This window comes from Pituophis catenifer, unplaced genomic scaffold (assembly GCF_029215685.1).
Source record: "Pituophis catenifer annectens isolate HBS135680 unplaced genomic scaffold, rPitCat1.0.hap2 SCAF_2, whole genome shotgun sequence".
Taxonomy (NCBI): Eukaryota; Metazoa; Chordata; class Lepidosauria; order Squamata; family Colubridae; genus Pituophis; species Pituophis catenifer.
Window position 1 is genome coordinate 36610553 of NW_027256882.1, and position 19780 is coordinate 36630332.

At 38.1% G+C, this 19780-nt stretch overlaps 1 protein-coding gene across 1 annotated transcript; it reads left to right on the forward strand.

The window, feature by feature from the left end:
- The first annotated feature begins 3128 nt into the window (after positions 1-3128).
- Positions 3129-19490, forward strand: LOC139310133 (vomeronasal type-2 receptor 26-like). The gene is made up of 5 exons (XM_070934290.1): positions 3129-3280; positions 6123-6408; positions 7427-7708; positions 18016-18142; positions 18589-19490. The coding sequence occupies exons 1-5, from the start codon at positions 3129-3131 to the stop codon at positions 19488-19490; spliced, it is 1749 nt and encodes a 582-aa protein (XP_070790391.1).
- Positions 19491-19780: the final 290 nt, after the last annotated feature.

Genomic DNA, 19780 nt, shown 5'->3' on the forward strand with positions numbered 1-19780 from the left:
AGGCCGGCTTGTTGGAATAAGAGGGTCTTAAGAGTACGGCGGAAGGTGCGTAGATCCGGGATCCTCCGTATCTCCGGGGGGAGCTCATTTCAGATAGTAGGTGCCCCCACAGAGAAGGCCCTCCCCCTGGGGGCCACCAGTCGACACTGCTTGGCTGACGGCACCCGGAGAATCCCCTCTCTATGAGAGCGTACCGGCCGGTGGGAGGCTATTTGTGGTAGTAGGCGGTCCCGTAAATAACCAGGTCCTAAGCCATGGAGTGCTTTGAAGGTGGTAACCAAAATCTTGAAGCGCACCCGGAAGACCACCGAGAGCCAGTGCAGCTCGCGCAGGAGAGGTGTTACATGGGAACGCCATGTCGCTCCCATTACCACCCGCGGGGCTGCACTCTGTGCCAGTTGGAGCCTCCGGGTGCTCCTCAAGGGGAGCCCCATGTAGAGAGCGTTGCAATAGTCCAGGCGGGAGGTGACAAGGGCATGAGTGACCGTGTGTAACGAGTCCCAATCCAGAAAGGGACGCAACTGGTGAATCAGGCGAACCTGATGAAAAATCCTCCCGGTCACGGCGTCAAGTGCTCTTCTAAAGACAGCCGTGAGTCCAGGAGGACGCCCAAGTTGCGAGCCCTCTCTGTGGGGGCCAGCGATTCACCCCCAATAGTCAGCGATGGCGTCAACTGACTATATCGGGACATCAGAAACCACAGCCACTCGGTCTTGGATGGGTTGAGCCTGAGCCTGTTCCTCCCCATCCAGATCCGCACGGCCGGATAAATATAAGGAAAATCTGTATAAGATGTTTTACAGGTGGCATTTACCTCCGGCAAGAATAGCCAGAATGTACAAGAATAAATCGGAGAAATGTTGGAAGTGTCATCAGACTCCGGGCTCATATTACCATATGTGGTGGACATGTGCCGAAGCTAAAAGATATTGGACTAAATTCCACAAATGGTTGGAAAAAATGACAAAGAAACATATTGACTTTAAACCAGAGATATTTTTATTGGGGATTTTACCAGAAATATACAATAGAGAAATGAGATATTTATTTGTGAATGTTTTAATGGCGGCTAGAATTGTATTTGCTAGAAACTGGAATTAGGGAACAAGAAGACAAACCATATTATTTGATATGGGATTTATTTTATCAATGGTTAGTCAAGAAAGAATGGAAATGAAATATGAAATATGAAATGGATAAGATAATAAAACATATAAAGGGGTTTTTTTCCCCCTTATAGAGGACAATTTACTGTTAAATAATTGGTAAATGAGAATAATAAAGTAATAAACTGTTAAATAAGAAAATGTTGGATAGAGGATTAAGCACAAAAGATTTGTAACCGATCAATACACTTTCTATAATTGTAATGGATGATAATTGTTTTATGTTTTAAGTTTTGTTTAAAAATAAAAAAAAATTCCAAAAAAAATAATTATAATAATTGAATAGTAAAGTTGCTAAAACAACTCAAATTATCTGAAATAATCATATCCTTCAATTGTCCTAATCTGAATTCATATTATGAAATTAATAAAATTTCTGAAACTAGGCCAGATAAACTGTAACTAGAGATGTTGTGATATGGTTTTTATGATTAAATTAAAGACTATGGCTAATGGTGATGTATGTTTTTGTTACTATATAAATTGGTTGTGCGGCTGTTATATTTTATTTTCTGGGGTGATGTTCTGAATTTTTTTAAAAAACTAGTTAATTTAAAATATATATTTGATTGATCTCTTCTGGCTGGATAATGTAAGATTACTCAAAGATAGATAAATGAGATAGATAGATAGATAGATAGATAGATAGATAGATAGATAGATAGGAGATATTGAGAAAGAGAAAAACAGAGAGACAGATAACAGTCTATATATTCAGAATAGATCAAATTTCAACATGAACTTTGGAGCAATTTTAATTTTTTTTCTCCATCGCTTTGAATAAATTAATGAGACAAATTATTATTTTTAACAGTCTTCAGTCAAAAGAAAAATATGTACAGCTCTGAGTGATGGGGGGGATCATGTAGATATGCTCTGACATCATAAGCACATCTCATAAGATGTGCTTATGAGAATTAAAATTGGTTCCTGTTTTTTATCCATGTCCATATTCATTTCCATTTCCATATACTGTACATACAGTAGCATACAGTGCTTTATATATACAAGGCACTGTGAAGTGTTATATAAGTCTGCTATTGCTATTGCTATCATGAAGAAGTCAATAATGGGCCATTGTTTTAGATTAATGTCCCAGGGAATTTTGATTAGATCTTCTTTGTAAACATTAAGATTGATAGTCCCTTCTACATTTTGAAAGACACAAGACATTTAACAGGGGGCTCCAATAGCAATAGCACTTAGACTTATATACCGCTTCATAGTGCTTTACAGCCCTCTCTAAGCACTTTATAGAGTCAACTCATGATTAACTCATCATGGAGTGTCTAACCTTCACTGAAGAAGATGGCCTCATCCACACCAGACAAAATAAGAAGGAATTATAATGGCCCACTGCCTAGTTCAAGAGTGTTGAACTGTTTTTCCACATTTAAATCTTTACAATCTCAAGAATAAGTTTGGAGACTAAAAAACAATCAAACTTCCCTGAATTGTTCCTTTCTTGACTCTCAAATTAGGATTATTCTCCTGACTAAAAGAAAACTCTTTTCTCCAACGGCACACTTTTATGGCCAAGGCTCGTTCCCAATTCCCCTTCTAATTATCAAAATCATGATTATTTATTCTCCTTTGAACAAGATTCATGGGATTTCCACCACCACAATTAGTTGTTAATCTATGTGACAACAAATGGCATAGACAGCATGTGATAATCTGATTTGTAACAGCCTCCTGTGATGAGATCAGAGTTTGGGGTAAAGCTGGGCAAATACTCTAGCAGTCTGAAATTGCAGATAGCTCTTCCAAATCTGGGGGCAAACTGGACCTTCTTCACTATAGTTGTGGTCTTTTTGTGATCTCTGAGATTTAGCTCTGTGCTGAAGAAAGAACTCTAGGAAGGATCTCCTGCAGTATACTGTATGTCAAATGTTGCTGCTGCTGCATATACAGCTTTTTCTGCTTCAGTTTCTGTCTCAAATTCCCTGTGTCAGTACGCTGATGAAATGTCCATTTAAGGTGATAGTAGAAGAAAACGAGTGGTTCCATTACTACAAGCCAGGAGACTACTGGATTACGGGAATAATGTCTGCACTCGTAGTTCCATTGTACCCATTTTCATTCTCCAAGCCTCCAACCCATCAACTGAAAAGGTAATTGCCAACTCATCCAAGGATTCTGGTGATTGATTTTACTTGCTCCAATGTCTTTTCTTTATTTTATTTTAATACAAACATTCCCTCTTTCAGTAAACAGCATGTTGTCTGAGTACACGTTTTTGTGTCATGACAATTAAAATTTACCACCGTATCCATTATTTGTATTTATTCTTATATTACTACTAATATTTAACATACCTAGTCTTATAACATTTCCCTTCTTATTTGCCTTTATAATACATTGCTTTTATATTTATTCTCTAACCATTGATAGAATATTATAATAATCAGATTCTTCCTTTCCTTTGATTGCAAGTGTTAATCAATGTATCTATATATTTTTTCTTTTATGAGAGCATATGCAGCAAGACAAATTCCTTGTGTGTCCAATCACACTTGGCCAATAAAGAATTCTATTCTATTCTATTCTATTCTATTCTATTCTATTCTATTCTATTCTATTCTATTCTATTCTATTCTATTCTATTCATTTCTGCACATTCTAATATTTTCTTAATCATATTTTCATCCGTAGGGATCTCTTCACTTTTCCAATTTTGTGCAAATACAATTCTAGCTGCAATTATTACATGAATAATCAAGTATACATTTTCTTTACTATAAACTTCTGGTAGAATCCCCAACAGGAATAGTTCAGGTTTTAAACTGATATGTTTCTGTGTCATCTTCTCCAACCACATACCTCCAATGTCTTTTCTAGGAATGATTTCCTTTCCCCTATTCCTCACCTTGAGAAAGGCAAGTCATTATTGCTCATCCCAATTTGCTTTAGAGAAAAGGCTCTTGGGGAACCTGATGATTTTGTAAAACCTGAATTTGCAAAGTTTCTTTTTAAATTCTTCCACAAGTGTCAGCCTCAACACTGGGCACTGCCAACACTGTCCCATGATGAATCTTGCCTGTTTGGGGTTCTGCCTGCTTTCAAAATGATTACCTTGGTACTGTGGAGTCAGCAACTTATTTATTCATTTAACTTATTTAGCCATTTTGCTTTCTTGCCTTTCTTTTTCTTTGGGATGATTTTAATTGCTATTTGTTATAAAATGTTGCGAACATCCGTCCATAGTTATTTAGGCACTCTGTCTATCAGATCTAATTCGTTAAATCTATTTGTCACCTCTACTGTATATTCATCAGAGATGTGATTTAGTTCACACCTGAGTGGTATGATTTTAATTGCATTTTATGGATTGTTTTGAATTGATATGAGTGATATGTTAGCTTTATAAATAGGTAAGTGGATAAAATAAATGCTTTGGTTTTGCAAAAAGTTTATTCTAAGCAGATTGAAACAGTTACAATAGTAAGAAACCTTCACACTTTCTTTTTGTTGGCGAATGCGATTGATGACACACCATACGGGGAGGAGGAAAACAAGGTCATGATTGGGGCATTATTTACGTGGGGTCAGATTTGGCTTCACTTGGGAAAGTGCCTACATGAAGCTCCTAATGACTAACTGGATTTCTTTTGAAGCTTGGTTAGAGGCTCATGATTTAATTAGGGCATCTGTCGGATCCCTGACATGAATAAAGAGAAGTTGATTATCTTTTTAGCATTGCACTATACAGATATAAAGCTACAGTAAATATGACATGCTTTCATGAAAATCCAAACTGAAGATTTCTTTCTTTCTTTATTGAAATTTGTCAAAGAAAAATGAGAACGCGAATAAGAGAATATAAATTCAATGACAGGGATGATAGGAGTTGTGAAATTCAATTTTTTTTACTACCAGTTCTGTGGGTGTGGCTTGGTGGGCATGGTGTGGCTTGGTGGGTGTGGCTTGGTGGGCAAGGCAAGGAAATGATGCTGCAAAATCCCCATTACCACCTGACTCTGGGGCCAGCCAGAGATGGTATTTGCCAGTTCTCCCAACTACTCAAAATTTTCACTACCAGTTCTCCAGAATCTGTCAGAACCTGCTGAATTTTACCTCTGGACGATAGACACATTAGTGCACTTACACACAGTCTCTCTACTGACCACTTAAATATAATGTAAGTTCCATTGAACTCAACTTGTGACTGAAACTGTGGAAATTTGTAGCTAAGACAACTGAATCAGGTAGGGCATTCCAGACTTCGACAATTTACATAGTGTTTAAAGCAGTTGTTCGCACACATATTATTGCGATTAAAACAGAAAAGGTCATTTACATGTAAGACATTATTACGTATAATTTTGTATTCAATACCTAGGCCTGAACGCAAGCGACACTGCTCCAAGTTATCCAAACCGAGAATTTAGAGCCTAGTAGCATAGGGAATTCCATTGTGTACAAAAGAGTGCAAGACTTTTCTCGTGAAGTACTTGTGAACCCTCTCAATTGTACTGTTGTCAGATATATGGTGGGGAATCCAAACGGTTGAATAATACTCTAAGATTGATCTAGCATAAGTTTCATAAGGTCTAATGAGCAATACAATGTTTCCAGAAATAAAACCTTTGTCAAATTAACCTTACAACATTTAATGCTTTTTTAGCATTGCTGTTACAGTGAGCTTTGGAGGATAGATCATCAGAGATAAATACTCCTAGGTCCTTAACAAGGTGAGGGTCATCTACTAAATCAATGCCACCTATCTCATACTTGACATTCTGATTATGTTTACCAATATGTAAGGCAGAGCATTTATTAATGGAAAGCTGACCATTCAGACTCATAATCGTGATCACTTTGCAAAACAACAGCATTATCTGTAGAATTGAATAATTTTACGTCATCGGCAAAAAGAATGCAATTGCTTTTAAGTTGATCACATAAATCGTTGATATAGAGCAAAAAAAGATGATGAAATTTCTTACGTTGCAGTGAAAGCACTTTTTACAACATTCTGCCCTTCTTGTTGGCTGTTCATGAAGTCAACCAGAATTCAAGGCTCTTACCCAACATCACCCTGGGCTACAACATGTATGAGAACTTTTTCAATGCAAGAATGACATATGAGGCCATGCTGGATGTGCTGTCTACAGGACAGGAGAACATCCCAAACTACAGATGTGGAAGACAAAAGAACCTGCTGGCGATTCTTGAAGAGATGGATTCTGAACTCTTTGATCATATTTCCAATGTCTTGAGCATCTATAAAATTCCACAGGTATAAAGCCAAATGAAACTAATTCCGTGTTGTAAATTGTTCATATTTGCCTAGAAAGCAGCACTTGTATATATTTCTCCAAATAAATTGAAAGTCAGAGAGTAAATATTAGAAGATTTGAAAGAATTGTTAATTCACAAGGTATGTGTCTATACATAAAGTGATGGGCTGCTTCTGGTTTGGACCAGTTCTAGCAAACCAGTGGTTCCGGCGATCAGTTGTCCCTGCCCACCTACCCGCCCCCACCCTATCCTGTCCTATATTTCCGTGTTTCTAAGCCCAGCTGATTTGCGTGGCATGGTGGATTTCCACCCCTCAGCTGTTTTACTTACCGGGGCTTCCCTAGAAGGTAAGTTATAGAGCTTGATATTGATGTATTTTGAGCCCTGTACACGAACGCAAAATGTGTGCTCACAGAACCAGTTGTTAAACCAGTTGCAGTCCACCACTGTATCTATCTATCTATCTATCTATCTATCTATCTATCTATCTATCTATCTATCCATCCTTTGGCTTCGGGCCCTGTGGCCAACAGGCCTCTGGTAGTAGAAAAAGTCTGGGTGTGACCATTGGGAATTTTGAAAATTATTACTTTCGAAAAGTTAGACTTTGTCAAACAATGTATGAGGGTTGAATCAGTGACTTTTAAAATTTAGTGACCAATACAAAAGAGGTTTTTTTTCCATAGAATCATAGAATAAAAAGTCCAACTCCTTACACAGAGGAGGAATGGTCAGACCACTACAGACAAATTGCTGTCCAAGTTTTCCTTTAAAATAACCAGCAGTGGAGCTCGAGGAGGCAGGCTGTTCCAACTCTTAATAACTCTCACAGTGAGGAATTCCTCATTTTTTTATAATCTTGAGACTGAAGTAAAAAATTCAAAAGAAAGATATGAAAAAACAATGAATGGGTCAAGATAAGTAGCTTTTACATACTTTCTCTAGTGTATATATAAAAAATAGTGTACATAAAAAAGGCTGAGCACCAAAGAACTGAGGCCTTTGAATTATGGTAGTGGGAGAAGACTCCTACGAGTCCCTTGGACTGCAAGGTGATCAACCGGTTAGTCCTAGAGGTTCAGCAGAAGCACCTCACTGAGGACTATGAGCATAGGCTTTTCAAGCAGAGGCAAGACCTGCGGGAGTACAAGGCCAGTTGCCAGCACCTGGAGGCTCAGCAGGCTGAGCTGGTCAGCCGATTCCAGGCCATGATGCAGTCTCAATGCAACAAGGCCATCTGGCTCTTCGCTACCAGCCGCACTTCCCTCCAGCCTTTGCCCAAAGCCCCGCACCAGGAGGTTGAAACAGACCCCAAGTCAAAATTTCTTCCCTCCTCTGACCCACACAGGATGACCCCAGAAGAGACCCCAGTTGTCTCTGCAGCAACGCAAACATTCATTGCACATATCCGACACAGTGGCCGTAGTTTGGGGACCCCCTGATTTAGTGCAATATAAAAACTGCAAATAATTTTTCTGAGGACCACCAAAATTTTCTTGTGGTCCACCAGTGGTCCATGGACCACCAGTTGGTGACCACTGTCCTAGAGGAGATCAACCCTGACTGCTCTTTAGAAGGCCATATCCTAAGATGAAACTCAAATACTTTAGCCACCTAATGAGAAGGAAGGACTCACTGGAGGAAAGACAATGCTGGGTGAGGAAGAAGAAAGAGACGACAGAGAATGAGGTGGTTGGATCAAATCACTGAAGCAGTAGGCGTGAGCTTAACTGGACTACAGAGGATGGTAGAGGACAGGAAGGCCTGGAGAAACATTGTTCATGGGGTCACGATGGGTCAGACATGACTTCACAACTAACAAAACAATTAGTGTACAACACAGAAGAAAGTATGTCATAATATTATTTCCTATTTTGAACTGGAGCTTGGCAAAATGTCAGTTGATTTGGGGTTTTTTTTTTAAAGGAGGTTATTAAACTGACTTCTGCATTTCAAATGTCTGAAAGAAATTCAGCCAATTAAAGAGTTTATATAGAATGATTTGAAATCAATTATATGAATGAAGACAATGAAATAATACACCAATATTAAACAATTCCTGAGGGGGGATATAACAATATTTGAAGCCCAACATACGAAACAATCAAGTAAGCAGTAGTAATCTATGAGAAATTAATATGTTTGTCAGTTTAAAAAGATATTCCATGAGTGCATAGCAGTATTCTAGTATTTGTGAGGCTGCCATAAAGAGGAGGAGATTAATTTATTTTCCAAAGCACCAGAAGGCAGGACAAGAAGCAATGGATGGAAGCTAATCAAGGAGGGAAGCAACCTGGAATTAAGGCTTTGAGGACAATTAATCATTGGAACAGATTGCCTTTACAAGTTGTGGGTGCTTCATCACTGGGGCTTTTTAAGAAGAGACTGGACAGTCACTTGTGTAAAATGGTCTTGTGTCTGCTGCTTGAGCAGGGGGTTGGACTAGGGCTGGGGTGTCACTCGATTTCATTGAGGGCCACATCCAGGTTGTGTCTGACTTCGGGTGGAGGCATGGCCAAGGTGGGAATGGGCAGCATGACGTCACTTGTGTCAGGGGAACCTGCAGTGGCCTGAATGCTTTGCCAGCAAAAATGGGCTCCCGAGATCTGTTTTCATCTGGGATGGCCTCCTGCAACCCTCTCCTTGCCAAAACAGAGCTCGGGAGGGCCATGCCCGGCCCTCTCTAACTCCATTTTCACTGGCAGAGGCACTGCGGGCTGGTCCTTTGCTATTTCAAGGGCGGCCACATAGGCCAGATCTAAGCACCCTGCAGGCCAGATCCAGCCCTCGGGCCTTGAGTTTGATACCCCTGGACTAGGGTCTCCTGCTTGAGCAGGTGGTTGGACTAGAAGACTTTCCAGCTCTATTCTGATTGACTAATTGACTGAGTGGATGGGTGACCCACAGAGTTCTAATGTGACCAGAAGGGTGTGTTCTATGAGGACCACCAATGAACATCGCCCACAGATAATTCAGAGCTCCCTGGTTTCAAAGGCAGCATACAAGACAACAGGACAGAACATCCAGAGAACCAGCAAAATTCGTGCAGTTATCGTTTGAAACATCTCTCTTAGATTTACCATCTTACTTTTATCATTAAAACTGGCAGAAACTACTGTTGGAAGAAATATCCTTCTGGGTTCAGTTCCAAGGTGGGGGGAAAGACGCAGGATTCAAGGAAGTTGCTTGGAAAGGTGGTATTAATGGTGGACAGGATCATTTGCCTTGATGATGTTGGGTGAAGAACAAAAGGGAAGAGATGCTGTGAGTGACTGAGTTTTATGCCCTCTCCAGGCTTTTGAATTTGAGCTTTATTATTTATCTTTTTTTTTTTGAAAAAAAAAAAATTTAAACAAATATTTAAAAAAACAAATAAAAAACCATCTTCAATTACAAATACAAACAGGGTGTCGGTTGGTTACAAGTCTTTTGTGCATCTTCACCCTATTCAAAGTTTGAGTTAATTTGTATTATACCATTCATTTTATCCTCTTACATCGTTCCAATAATAGTACATCTTTATATTATATTTTATATAATTCTACATTACTTGTATTAGAAAGATCTCTACCATATTTCATTTCCATATCTTTTTATCTAACCATTGATAAAATAAGTCCCATATCTTATAGTATTGTTTATCTTCTTGTTCTTTAATTTCAAATATCAATTTACTCATTTCTGCACATTCCATTATTTTCTCAATAACTTCTTCTTGCATTGAGATTTTCTCATTTTTCCAATTTTTAGCAAACAGAATTCTAGCCGCTGTTAATACATGCACAATCAAATATCTCAATTCTCTATTGTATATTCCAGGTACAATCCCCAATAAAAAAATCTCTCGTTTAAAATCTATGTGTTTTTGTGTCATTTTTTCCACCCATGTGTGGATTTTAGTCCAGTATCTCTTAGCTTCTACACACGTCCACCACATTTGGTAATATGAGCCCGGTATCTGATGACATTTCCAATATTTTTCAGATTTATTCTTGAACATTCTGGCTATCCTCGTCGGGGGTAAATGCCACCTCTAAAACATCTTATACAAATTTTCTTTATATGCAGTTGACATTGTCATTTTATGTTCCTTTCTAAATATTATCAAATATGAGAAAGCTTCAATAGATGATAACCAGACTGGAATTTTTAAATAATGTTATCTTTTTACATTTTCCCAGTTTAATAGCAAAGCATCTCATATAAAATGTCTTCTAAAATACCCCTGTGTTTATGTTTCCTTGTACCATAAAAAGCCATGCCAACCCAATAACAAATCATGTCCTTCTAAAGTCAATAATCTAACATTTTTTAACATTATCCATTCCTTGATCCACATCAAACTTGTCGCTTGATAATATAGTTCCCAATTAGGTAAGCCAAAACCTCCTCGCATTCTAGCATTTTGCAACAACTTTAGTTTTATCCTCGCTTTTTTACTCTGCCAAATGTATTTCATCACTATTTTATTCAAATCTTCAAAATAATCTTTCCCCAATCTGATTGGAATTCTCTGGAACAAGTACAGAATTCTAGGCTATATATTCATCTTAATCATTGATATTCTCCCTATCAATGACAGTTGTAAATTTTCCCACTTTGCCAAATCTGTCACTATCTGTTGCTTGAGTTTATTATAGTTATTCTCTTTAAGTGAACTACATGTTGCTGTCAGATATATCCCCAAGTACTTAAACTTATTTGTGACCTTCATCTTCGATACTTCCACCAATTCTTCTTTTTGTTTTATTAACATATTTTTTGTCAAAAACTTCATTTTGTCTTTATTTATTTTCAAACCAGCTACTTTTCCATATTCTCCTATCTTGTCAATCAATTTAGTTGTTGATTCTAATGGATCTTCAAAAATAAAAAACCAGGTCATCAGCAAATGCTTGCAATTTGTATTCTTCCTTTTGGATCTTCATTCCCTTTATATCTTTATCTTCTCTAATATTTCTGTTTAGCATTTCTAATGTTAATACAAACAATAAAGGTGACAGTGGACAACCTTGTCTCGAACCTTTTTTTATTTCAATAGACTCTGTCAATTCTCCATTTATCATTACTTTTGCTGTTTGTTTGTAGTATATGGCTTCTATGGCTTGAATAAATTTTTTGCCAAGGCCCATCTGTTCCAGCTGTAATAACACAAATTGTCAGTTCACATTATCGAAGGCTTTCTGAGCATCTAGAAATATCAAAGCCATTTGCTTTTCAGGATGTGCCTCGTAATATTCCAAAGTATCCAGAATTATTCTCATATTGTCCTTAACTTGTCTTTTTGGCAGAAACCCATTTTAATCAGAGTGTATAAAATTATTTAAATATAATTTAAGTCTTTCTGCCAATATTGAAGCAAAGATTTTGTAGTCTGAGTTTTGCAGAGAAATAGGCCTATAATTCTTGATTTGTTGTGGGTCGGTGTCCTCCTTGGGAACAAGTGTAATATATATTACCCATGACTTGGGTAATTTCATCTTTAACATGACTTCATTCGGATTGTATCTCTAATATATAAAACAACTCCTCTTTTCTTATATTGTGGCAATGAAGAGAATATTTTCCCTAATTTTGGCTCTACCATGTTGCTTTTTAATATGCACTTCTTCTAGACAAATTATACTTTCTGCCTCCCTTTTAGGGGAAATGTTCTTCCCTTTTAATATATCCTAAAATATCTCATTTTCCTAGGAGGGGGTTTGGTGCTAACTTCCTACACTACCAATACCTTCTCTTTCATCTTAGATCAACTATAATGTAATCAACCAGATGGCTGAGAAAAATCATCGTTTTCCTTTTTCATATCGGATGACCCCAAACCAAGAACCTCCTTACTCAGCAATCATCCAGTTGCTCCTGCATTTCCAATGGACGTGGATCGGCCTCCTTTCTCAGGACAATGAAAAAGGAGAAAAATTCAAAAGACGTTTGGAAGTTCTCGCTCTAAAAAATGGGATTTGCATTGTCCTCTCAGGATTTGTCCCAGAAGCAAATGTGCCGACAAGTGCTGGAAAAATTCTCACGCAAGAAAAAAGGAAAAAGTTCTACTCTCTTATCAAGAGTCAAATAAAAATTATAGTATGCCAACTGGATTTTCAGGCCTCAGGAATTTTAGCAACAATAATACAAATAATTGATACGACTAATGCATCCACTTTGGGAAGGGTGTGGATTGCAACAACTTTGACAGCTTTAAGTGTAGGTAGTTTTGACCTCTTGGTTGATCTCCAAAATAAAAATGCTTTGTTTTCCTTCCACATCCAGACAAAGAGAAGGACTCAGTATTATGACAAATCTTATGCATCCATGGTCTTATTGTATGGAAAGAAAGTGTTTCAATGTTCTTATTCAAGTCCTGTGTTATCTAAGAAAGTTTGGAAAAAATGCAGAGAAAAAGAGAATTGGGAATTCCCAACCCATGATGTGATTGCAAGAATCCTGTCTCAGGATTCCTCCAGTATTTCCCAAATAATTCAAATTGTGGCCTGGGTCCTCAGTGCTGCCTCCTCCTCCCAACGGAGTAAGAGGAGAATGCAAGTTGGAGATCATCAATCACCCCAGATTGTACAGCCATGGCAGGTAAGTCTCCTCCTTTGAGGTTCCATTGATTCTCCCCTTCCAATTCCTCAATATTAAATTAGATGTAGAAAGGGGTGAGATATTCCAAAGAGCAGTTGCCCAGTTTGTGGTATTTGAGAGTGAGTGTCAATCCTGAAGCTGACCTGACTGAGGCCATGTTGGAAGCTTCAGTGTTGCCACATTGGATCTGAGAGGTAGAGAGGGAGGGGGGAATAGACATAGCTGGAGTTTGTAGCCAAAACAAAATACTTTTTGTTCCCACTGATGTCCGGAGGGAGGATGAGTAAAGTCACCAGGCAACCAGATGATATCTTGATTGGACCATGTGACTGACTGTTTGGCAAGAGGAGGAAAACTTTCCTTTAATTAGGTGAAAACTGTGGGAACATTTAGAGTCAGTTTTCACCAGCCTGTGCCTATATGATATGTCCAATAAAACTGATATTTGGGGAACGTGCTTGCCTTAGAGTCTTGTTTGCTATGGGCCTATTATTTGGAACCCTAACATTAAACAGTCTCTAAATGTTTTTTTTTTAAGTTTTTTTTAATTTTATTTTTTCATTTTTTACAACCATATCAGTGCCTGAACAGTGTGGCACCTGAGTGACTTACATTTTTGTACAAAAAAAATAATATTCATCATATTTGCTACAGTTGACAAGCATATATAGTTCTCATAATAGTACACATATTTTGTTGAATTATAACCTTACATTATTAGTTATTCCATATTTCCATATTTTATTTTTATGCCAATCACTGTATTCTGAGTGTCATTCCTTTTACTGTAAATAAAATATTAATAATTATATTATAATTAATTATAATTTACAGGCTTTTATGGTTTTAACAGGCTTTTATATTTAATAGGCTTTATGGTTCTAATAGTAATACACATATTTATGCTCAACTATAACTCTCCATTATTTAATTATTCAATATTTCAATATGTTATTTTGAAGGAGAGCGGGCATGTATGGGTCACCAGGGATGATTGCTATTGGTTCAGCGAACTGATGCCAATCATCCCTACCGGTTCCCCCAAACCGGTCCGAACCAGTAGGATTTTACCCCTGCTGTAACTGTTCTTGGTATGTTTTAACCTTCAGCCCCCTAATCATTTTTCTTGCTCATCTCTACAGACTTTCCAGTGTTTCAATATCTTTTTTATATTGTGTTGACCAGAACTGGATGCAGTATTCTAAATATGGTCTTACTAAGACTTTGTAAAGCAATATTAGAACTTCATGTGATCTTGATTTTATCCCTTTATTAACACAGCCTAGGATTGCAATGGCATTTTTGTCTGCTGCCACACATTGTTGGCTCATTTTTAAGTGATTGTCCACTAGGACTCCAAAATCCTACTCACAGTTGCTGGCATTAAGCCAAATTTCACGTAGTCTGTACCTATACTGTTGGTTTTTCTTGCCTAAGTATAAAACCTTACTTTTATCTAATTTGAATTTCATTTTGTTAGATAGGGGCCCATGTTCAATTTGTCAAGATCTTTTTGGATCATGACCTTGTCTTCTGGGGTGTTGGCTATTCCTGCCAGCTTAGTGTCATCTGCAAATTTGATCAGTTACCCCTCAATTCCCTCACCTAGATCATTTTTGAAGATATTGAAGGGTGCTGGGCCTAAAATGGAAACTTGAGGTTCCCATTGCTTACTTCCCTCCATGTGGATGAGGTTCCCCAGAGGACTACATGTTGAATATAATTTGTTATCCAGTTACAAGGCCACCTGATGGTGGTGTTATCTATTCCATGTTTTCAAGAATGTGAGATAATGAATTACTTGGATGAGGGGATAGATGGGGAACTCATCAAATCTGCAGATGACACCAAGCTGGCAGGAATAGCCAACACTCTGGAAGATAGGCTTAAAACACAGAAGGATCCTGAAAGACATGAACATTGGGCGCTATCTAACAAAATGAAATTCAATGGAGAAAAAAGTAAGGTTCTACATTTAGGCAAGAAAAACAAAGTGCACAGGTACAGTATATATGGTACCTTGCTCAATAGTAGTAACTGTGAGGGGGATCTTGGAGTCCTAGTGGACAACCATTTCAATATGAGCCAGCAGTGTGCAGCAGCTGCCTAAAAAGCCAACACAGTTGCAGGCTGCATAAACAGAGGGATAGAATCAAGATCACGGGAAGTGTTAATAACACTTTATAATTCCTTGGTAAGGCCATACTTGGAATACTGCATCCAGTTTTTGTTGCCACGATGTAAAAACAGATGTTGAGACTCTAGAAAGAGTGCAGAGAAGAGCAACAAAGATGATTAGAGGACTGGAGGCGAAAACAGATGAAGAACGGTTGCAGGAACTGGGTATGTCTAGTTTAATGAAAAGAAGGACTAGGAGAGACATGATAGCAGTGTTCCAATATCTCAGGGGCAGCCACAAAGAAGAGGGAGTCAAACTATTCTCCAAAGCACCTGAGGGCAGGACAAGAAACAATGGGTGGAAACTAATCAAGGAGAGATGCAACCTAGAAGTTTTTGAGAAGATGTTGGATAGCCATTTGTCTGGAATGGTGTAGGGTTTCTGCCTAAGCAGGGGATGGACTAGAAGACCTCCAAGGTCACTTTCAACTCTGTTATTCTCTTCTCTTCTCTTCTCTTCTCTTCTCTTCTCTTCTCTTCTCTTCTCTTCTCTTCTCTTCTCTTCTCTTCTCTTCTCTTCTCTTCCCTTCCCTTCCCTTCCCTTCTCTTCTGTTCTCTTCTCTTCTCTTCTCTTCTCTTCTCTTCTCTTCTCTTCTCTTCTCTTCTCTTCTCTTCTCTTCTCTTCTCTTCTCTTCTCTTCCCTTCCCTTCCCTTCCCTTCCCTTCCCTTCCCTTCCCTTCTCTTCTCTTCTCTTCTCTTCTATAAATATTTGAAAAAGAGCTGTAAATTCCTGGAGAATGGCTGAAAGAAGCTTCCCATGAAATGCTGAATCAATCTGCTTCAGACTGTAGTGGTGATTTGAAGAGGTTGAATTATTCAGAGTACCTCCAATCCAGAATAATAGCAAGGAAAACATTGAATAAAGGCAAAAACTGGAATGTTTTCTTTTTATGTTTCTGCAGCTTCATAGGTTCCTGAGAAACTTCCATCATCACAATATTTCCAGAGATGGGATTTCTTTTGATGAAAATGGACTTCCTGTTGGTGACTTTGATATCATTCAGTGGACATCAGCTTTGAACAAATCAGATGCAGGGGTGAAAATTGGGACTGTAGAAATGCAAGCGGAAGTCAAGATTTCTGTCAACCAAAGTGACATCCAATGGCCAACTTTATTTAACAAAGTAATTGAGGCTGCTTCGATTTTGCTCATCTTTTTATCTCCAGATGTGGAAATTGTTCTGTTCAGAAATAAGTCTTATTGAGGCCAATTGAGATAACTTCCAAATAAGAGAACATAAAGCCTTATTAATTCATTAGATATTATTTTACTTTAGAGGTTTTACAATAATCTATCATACACTGGAACCTGCTGCATTGTATTGTGGGATTTGCAATCTACATTATTGAACTTGAATATGTTGCCATAATTTATAATACATCAAATTATCTTGTTCTCAGTAAGAGAAAATCCAGAATGTCTATGGAGATTCTCAGTCATCCAGGTTTTATCAAATTGCTTTTTCAAAAGGCACCAGGACTTTGTTTTCCCTTGAAAATGTTTCACTTCTCATCCAAGAAGCTTCTTCAGTTCTGACTAAATAGTGGAGGATGGAAAGATTTGGAACTGCTGAAAAGACAGTGTTGTAACCACAATCATTTGCACTATTCACGTGACTCTGAGGGCAGAGATAAATTCCAAGTGGCCGCAACAACTTTCAGAAAGACTGCTAATGACCAAATGATTGTATGGAATATGGATATTCCATACTCCACCATTCAGTCCGAACTGAAGAATCTTCTGGAATGATAAGCGAAAAGTCTTCAAGGGAAAACAAAGATCAGTTGTCTTTTGAAAAAGCACCTTTGGGAGAAAAATCCAGAATATGAAGGATTTAGCCCACTGAATTGCATAAAAGAAAGATATCACTAAGAATGTGGCAAAGGAAATGAGGGCAGCTAAAAAAGTCATTTACATATGATGATACCATGATCATTTGTAGGAGAGAAAGATAGGGACTCTCAACAAATCTAGATGTTGGAGATTTCCTGAGAAAGCAAAGATGGAGAAAAAATATATACCGTATTTTTTGGAGTATAAGACAACCCTCTTATAGGGGGAAGTGAAATAATATTTCAATGTTTATTTCTGTGATAATGTTGCTTGAATGTGTTGATGATCAAAGGAAAGAGTAGTTGATATAAGGGAAATTAGATTATTTAAGTAGAATAAGATAAAGTTAGAATATAAGTAAATAATAAGAAAGGATCACCTTAAATGAGCTGTTAACAACAGAAAAATGATAGATATATAAGTGTTGTCTGTTTTGTGTTTGTTTTAATGTGTTTAAAATAAGAAAACTTTTTAATAAAAAAAGATACCCCTCCCAACCATTGCATTTTTGCCTGCCCCAGACCCCAGGAGCACTCTGCAGGCCTCCCAATCCCCCTTTGCATCCTTTTTTTGGGAAAAACAGGCCCGTTTTTTGCAAAAACAGGATGCGCAGGGGTTTGGGAGGCCTACAGAGTGCTCATAGGGGTCTGGGGAGGACAAAAACTTTTTTTCTTGTTTTCCTCTTCAACATCTTGGTGCTTATAGTCCGAAAAATACGGTAAGCATTCTCATACATGCCCTAAGGAGAAACACCTTTTGTAATGGAAATACTTTCCTTTGGGGAAAAAAATAAGGCAGTGAGTCTGTTTTGGGATCTACAATAGAGATTGATAGAGAAAGAGAATGACCTTTCATTGGCCCCTTGCAAGTAGAGTAATTACAGTTCATGCCACTACTTCTTGACTGATTTCGCTCAATGTGCTCCTGAGCTTTTGGAAGCCACTTGATTTCAGTAATTCCTTCTAATTCATACAGTATATCACCCTGACTAATCTTTCTGTTTATGTTTAGATGGTGCCTTATTCAAGATGTACAGAAAGTTGCTCCCCAGGTTATGCCAAGCTTGTGAGAGAGGGAGCCCCAGTTTGCTGCTATGACTGTTCTCTGTGTATGGAAGGAACATTCTCTGGGCAAGAAGGTACAGTAGGTGGCTCCAAAAATAACCCCAAAAATTCAAGATACAATCAATATTCTATCTTGTTTTTTTTGGGGGGGGAGGTATTTGATCAAGAAGTAAGAAAAACATTAAATTTCTTGAAGACATCCACAAACTTCAAAGATTGGGCACTATCGCCAAATTTGGATGATGATGTGAGCATTAAAATAAATAATAAAAGTTTGCTGATTTCTACTGAGTTGCTACTTTCTTGCTTTGTTTTAGGAAAGAAGATTTGAGAACTGATAATCACATTCATCTTCATTCATTCATCTTTAAAAAGAGTGTTAACTAATGTAGTATTGCATGGATATCCCTGGGCAGAAATATTATATTATTCTTTGAAAATGAAGTAATTGATTTCTGATGTGGTTTTCATGCTCCTACAGCTGCAGAAACAGATTCATGATAACCATTTTTTTTCTCAGATGCAGCCCATTGTGAAAAGTGTCCAGATGACCAGTATTCCAATAAGAAGCGAGATCAGTGTGTCCCCAAAAATATAAGCTTCTTATCCTATCAAGAATTGTTGGGACTCATCCTGGCTTTTTTTGCGATCACTTTGTCCCTAACCACCGCCTTTATTCTGGGAATCTTCATGAAATACCGAGACACTCCCATAGTCAAAGCCAACAACTGTGAACTCACCTACATCCTCCTGGTTTCACTCCTGCTTTCTTTTTTGACCTCCCTTCTATTCATCGGTCGCCCCGTGAAAATGACCTGTCTCCTTCGACAAACCATTTTCAGTATTGTTTTCTCAGTTGCTGTGTCTTCCTTGCTGGCCAAGACTGTCATGGTGGTGGTGGCCTTTCTGGCCACAAAGCCAGGCAGCAGCATGAGGAAATGGCTGGGGAAGAGTCTGGCCAACTCTATTGTTTTATCCTGCTCTGGTATTCAAGTAGGCCTCTGTATGATGTGGCTGGGAGTCTTTCCCCCATTCCCAGATTCTGACTTTCATTCCCAACCAGAACACATCCTGCTGCAGTGCAATGAAGGCTCTGTCACCATGTTCTACTCTGCTCTTGGCTACATGGGTTTTTTGGCTGCCATCTGTTTCTTGGTGGCATTTCTGGCTCGAAATCTGCCAGGGGCTTTTAATGAAGCCAAACTGATCACCTTCAGCATGTTGGTTTTTTGTAGCGTTTGGATCTCCTTTGTTCCCACATATCTGAGCACCAAGGGGAAATACATGGTAGCCGTGCAGATCTTCTCCATCCTGGCCTCTGGCCTGGGTTTACTGGGCTGCATCTTTATCCCCAAATGCTACATTATTATCCTCAGACCTGACATGAACACCAAAGAACATCTGATGATAAAAAATCATTAAGTCTCCTTGTGTTGGTGTTCATTTTTGTACAGTTTACATGCAGCATAAAATCACATACTTAGAAGTAATGTTTTATGTCTTGTCGCTTATCTTTCTTCATTCCATGTGAATTTTGAATTATAATAATTGAGTAATAAAGTTGCTAAACCAACTCAAAATATTTGAAATAATCATATCCTTCAATTGTCCTAATCTGAATTCATATTATGACATTAATAAAATTTCTGAAACCAGGCCAGATAAACTGACCCGAGATGTTCTGATATGGTTTTAGATTAAATTAAAGACTA